Source organism: Rhineura floridana, chromosome 21 (genome assembly GCF_030035675.1).
Source record: "Rhineura floridana isolate rRhiFlo1 chromosome 21, rRhiFlo1.hap2, whole genome shotgun sequence".
NCBI classification, from domain to species: Eukaryota; Metazoa; Chordata; class Lepidosauria; order Squamata; family Rhineuridae; genus Rhineura; species Rhineura floridana.
Genome location: NC_084500.1, coordinates 17,849,820 through 17,854,736, shown reverse-complemented (window position 1 = coordinate 17,854,736; position 4,917 = coordinate 17,849,820). Strand labels below are relative to the sequence as shown.

Genomic DNA, 4,917 nt, shown 5'->3' with positions numbered 1-4,917 from the left:
CCTCCTCCGCATGCGCAGAGCTACCCCCCCTTCCTCTGCAATCTGCTGCTCTGAAGCGGAGGGCCTTAGCAACAAAGGTGACCTCACTCCGCACCAATCAGCGACGAGTTACTCATCATAATCAACCTAGAGACAGCGTTCCTCCTCCCTTTTTCCCGATTCTTCCAGAGCTTTCTGACCCAAGCGGCTCACTCGGGAGCCAATCAGAGACGGAATTCTTCCTATCTACCAATCTTCGCCTCATAGCTCTTTCATCCCGCCTCTCGTCCTCTCTGAGCGCTAGAGCCTCTTTACCTTTACTTTCATATCCCTCCGCAACTCATCCAGCCTTATTTTATTGTAGGGTGTCTTTACAAAAGACATCAGCGACGTCCTTCCTTATCCTTTTCTTTCCCCCTCAAGAGTAGGGAAGCGGGAAGTCACTCTTTGCTGTTTTGCCGAGGGACTATTTTTCTTGAGCGGAAGGATACCGGACGCCACCGAGGGGGCGGAGCGATGAATCATAGCAGCTTATAAATACCAGTGGGCGAAACCGTGACGGGCATATTCGAACTAAGGGGCTTACTCTCTGAAGTCGGTGGCCGGGTTTGCGTTTCTGAAATTTAACATTTTTTTCTGAGGCGATTCTAGCGAAGCGGTAAGATAGCTGAAGGAGTGTGTGGCTAAAAATGGAGGGGTGAGAAGGAGCCCGCTGTCCGCGGGCGGGCGATGGTTGTTCTCCCTCAGGCGGCGGCTCTGGGGTGGCGTCACTGACGCCCTTTATGGCGAGGCACTGCCTGTGACGGGGAGGGTCGAGAGGATCTCATGGGCAGCGCCCTTCTCCAGAGAGGGGATGGGGTGGCTTCGTGGCGGGCGCGGCTGAGGGAGCGGGGCGCTTCCGGCGCCCGTGAGGTAAACAAGCGCTAAATACGTTGTTTAATTTTAAGGTGTGTCTGATAAAGGTTTTTGGACTGTGTCGCCTCACCAAACGAGGTACAAAGCTGTATAGCCATAGAAACAAAATAAAAGGAAAAAGCCTTTTAAATGGGGGTGGGGGCACATAAATTGGGGACTTGTGTGAAAAATAACTACAAAAATTAAAGAGGGGCCAAGTAAGAAAAATAAAGGGAAATCCTTTTTTTAAAGATGGGCAGAACCCAAAAATTGTAGCGTGTTAAAAACAGGTATAGGTCCAAGTAGGAAAAAGGCCCTTTTTTAAAAAAAATGGGGAAGCACAAAACTTGGAGCCTTGTGTGAAAAGCAGTTATTAATATAAAGAGTCCAAGTAGGAAGCAAAAAGAGTGACATTTGGGGTTTTTTAAAGGGGGAGAGGTGAGTCTTTGGGTCTTTTTTCCCTTTTTGATAATGGCCATTAGTTCTGGCAGTTCCACTATAGTTATAGAAAGATGGTGAAATATCTCTGGGTTGTGTTCAACTCAGTTTTGCTCTTAGTAGTAGTCAATGGACCTAGATTAGTTGTAATCCATTAATTCCAATGGGTCTACTTGAAGTAAAAGTGAGTTGAACACAAGCCATGGCATTCTATGGACTGGCCATAGTAAGAAATTTTATGGGTCTTCTATGAGTCTGCTTTATTTGCTTGCTAAATTTATGGCCTGCCCTTCCTCCCAGATGGAACCCAATTTTCTATAAAAGGAAAATTGGATGTAAAGCATTAAAAGGAAATACAGGGTGGCTTTTGAGGGGAGCTTGTCTGGTGGGTGTGCTTGTGGGCAAAGGCAAGTAAAAATAAACCAAATCAAATAAACGTTCTTGTTTACTTGAGATTACTAAATCTTGAGATAAAAGGGGCTTCAAAAGGTGAGCCTGCTCAGCCCCTTGATGATGCAGTGAACCCAACACCACTTGGGTGTTGTAATAATGGGCTTCCTGTGCCTGTAACAGGCTGGATCAGATGACATTTCAGGGTCTAGGATTTTATGTCAAGTAACAGTTCCTTACCTTGATTTGGTTTACACTTTTAAACCTTGCTTTTCTATCTAGAAACATGGAAGGCGTAGGATGGTTAGTATTTGTTGATGCAACTAATAAAATACTAGACAATTGTACAGCAGATCATCATTAGTTAAGATGGATGGATGCTAGGCATAGTAAATGGCTCTGCAATAGCAGTGTTTTACAACAGCCTCCATATGGAACTGAAAATAGCATGTACCCCTTTAAATTAATGCATTTAATTAGAACATTTCACCAGATTCAGTGGGCATGCATTATTTTCCAATAGTGCCTAAGCTTGCAGGCAGGCTGCTGGCTTCTCTCCTCTTCTGGCCCCCCATTTGTTTTTCCAAGCATGTCAGTAATAAAATTATGAGGTCTTGGCGCTGAAATAACTGTTAAGCTTCTTGAGTGATCTTGAGGTAGTGACTCACAGCCTATATGATCTCATGAGATTTGTTAGGATAAAATGGGGGCATACACCATGTATGGTATCCCAAAATCCTCAGATGCAGGATGGGAGAAAAATGATCTCCTTAATTCAAAATGGTGGGACTTGAACTTCCGATTAAAGAGCTTTAAGGATTCAGCTTTCTGACTGTATTATGCAAGATTTAAGATGGGGTTCCAGTTCAGTTGGTGTGAAGGAAAGCATCTTAAAATTGAAATGGGACGGCAAAATAGTTGAGGAGCAATAGCACAGCATAAAAAAAAAATGGGTTGTCTTGAGGAAATTTTTTTTGCAATGGAATATTTTATATTGTATTGCCTGGAACACAGAATATTTTTTGTTGCCATTCCCCAATGTAGCCATTGGCAATGTTTTGATGATGAGATGGATAGGACTTTGTTATTCCATAAAAGTGTGTTCTGACATAGATTTCTGGTTTTTTGTGTTCATTATTATTGGATAACATTTTTCTGAAATGGCACAATAGGTTGTAGCAATTAAATCTGATAAGGAGGTTCTCATCATGTTGTGTCATTGCAGTTAAAAAATGCAGATCTTTGTCAAGACTCTGACCGGCAAGACCATCACGCTGGAAGTGGAGCCCAGTGACACCATTGAGAATGTGAAAGCTAAGATCCAGGACAAAGAAGGCATTCCCCCTGACCAACAGAGGCTGATCTTTGCCGGCAAGCAGCTGGAAGATGGCCGTACCCTTTCTGACTACAACATCCAGAAGGAGTCCACCCTCCATCTTGTGCTGCGTCTGAGGGGAGGCATGCAGATCTTTGTCAAGACTCTGACTGGAAAGACCATCACCCTGGAAGTGGAGCCCAGTGACACTATTGAGAATGTGAAGGCTAAGATCCAGGACAAAGAAGGCATTCCCCCTGACCAACAGAGGCTGATCTTTGCCGGCAAGCAGCTGGAAGATGGCCGCACCCTTTCCGACTATAACATCCAGAAGGAATCCACCCTCCATCTTGTGCTGCGTCTGAGGGGAGGCATGCAGATCTTTGTCAAGACTCTGACCGGCAAGACCATCACCCTGGAAGTGGAGCCCAGTGACACTATTGAGAATGTGAAGGCTAAGATCCAGGACAAAGAAGGCATTCCCCCTGACCAACAGAGGCTGATCTTTGCCGGCAAGCAGCTGGAAGATGGCCGCACCCTTTCCGACTATAACATCCAGAAGGAATCCACCCTCCATCTTGTGCTGCGTCTGAGGGGAGGCATGCAGATCTTTGTCAAGACTCTGACCGGCAAGACCATCACCCTGGAAGTGGAGCCCAGTGACACTATTGAGAATGTGAAGGCTAAGATCCAGGACAAAGAAGGCATTCCCCCTGACCAACAGAGGCTGATCTTTGCCGGCAAGCAGCTGGAAGATGGCCGCACTCTTTCCGACTATAACATCCAGAAGGAGTCCACCCTCCATCTTGTGCTGCGTCTGAGGGGAGGCATGCAGATCTTTGTCAAGACTCTGACCGGCAAGACCATCACCCTGGAAGTGGAGCCCAGTGACACTATTGAGAATGTGAAGGCTAAGATCCAGGACAAAGAAGGCATTCCCCCTGACCAACAGAGGCTGATCTTTGCCGGCAAGCAGCTGGAAGATGGCCGCACCCTTTCCGACTACAACATCCAGAAGGAGTCCACCCTCCATCTTGTGCTGCGTCTGAGGGGAGGCATGCAGATCTTTGTCAAGACTCTGACTGGGAAGACCATCACCCTGGAAGTGGAGCCCAGTGACACCATTGAGAATGTGAAGGCTAAGATCCAGGACAAAGAAGGCATTCCCCCTGACCAACAGAGGCTGATCTTTGCCGGCAAGCAGCTGGAAGATGGCCGCACTCTTTCCGACTACAACATCCAGAAGGAGTCCACCCTCCATCTTGTGCTGCGTCTGAGGGGAGGCATGCAGATCTTTGTCAAGACTCTGACTGGAAAGACCATCACCCTGGAAGTGGAGCCCAGTGACACTATTGAGAATGTGAAGGCTAAGATCCAGGACAAAGAAGGCATTCCCCCTGACCAACAGAGGCTGATCTTTGCCGGCAAGCAACTGGAAGATGGCCGCACTCTTTCCGACTATAACATCCAGAAGGAATCCACCCTCCATCTTGTGCTACGTCTGAGGGGAGGCTGTTAAATGTTAAACTCTTGATTTGCGAGTTGCCAATAGCATTTGTTTACACTGTAGTTGTTTAATGTCTTAATATTGTAAGGTAAATGCAAGTTTCAATAACTGCTGGACTGTTGTGTAAATGCTAAATAAAGTTTTCTGTTGCACATTACTTTGGTATTTCTCATGAATAAAGCATATGGCACAATACAGCATGGTGCTCAAGAACACTCTTGTTAGATGTTAGACATTGTGCTGCTGTAGTTGTGTCTTAACTACAGCATTCTAGGTAAGAAATCAAAGAAGCATATAGCCCAAAAGAAAATTCTGAAGAAAAAAATAAAATTCTGTAACTTGATCTCAAAATGAACTATCTAAATCAGTAAAAATCCAAAGATATTGGTCTACT

The 4,917-nt window shown here is 45.6% G+C and overlaps 1 protein-coding gene across 2 annotated transcripts; it reads left to right on the top strand.

Annotated features, from left to right (window-relative positions):
- Window positions 1–529: 529 nt before the first annotated feature.
- UBB (ubiquitin B) lies at window positions 530–4,680 on the top strand. 2 transcript variants are annotated; one of them, XM_061605123.1, is made up of 2 exons: window positions 530–637; window positions 2,927–4,680. In XM_061605123.1, exon 2 carries the CDS (start codon window positions 2,934–2,936, stop codon window positions 4,533–4,535), a length of 1,602 nt encoding a protein of 533 aa, XP_061461107.1. In that variant the 5' UTR covers window positions 530–637; window positions 2,927–2,933; the 3' UTR covers window positions 4,536–4,680. The 2 variants fall into 2 exon arrangements, with proteins under 2 accessions (XP_061461107.1, XP_061461108.1); XM_061605124.1 differs by lacking the exon at window positions 530–637 and adding an exon at window positions 869–891.
- Window positions 4,681–4,917: the final 237 nt, after the last annotated feature.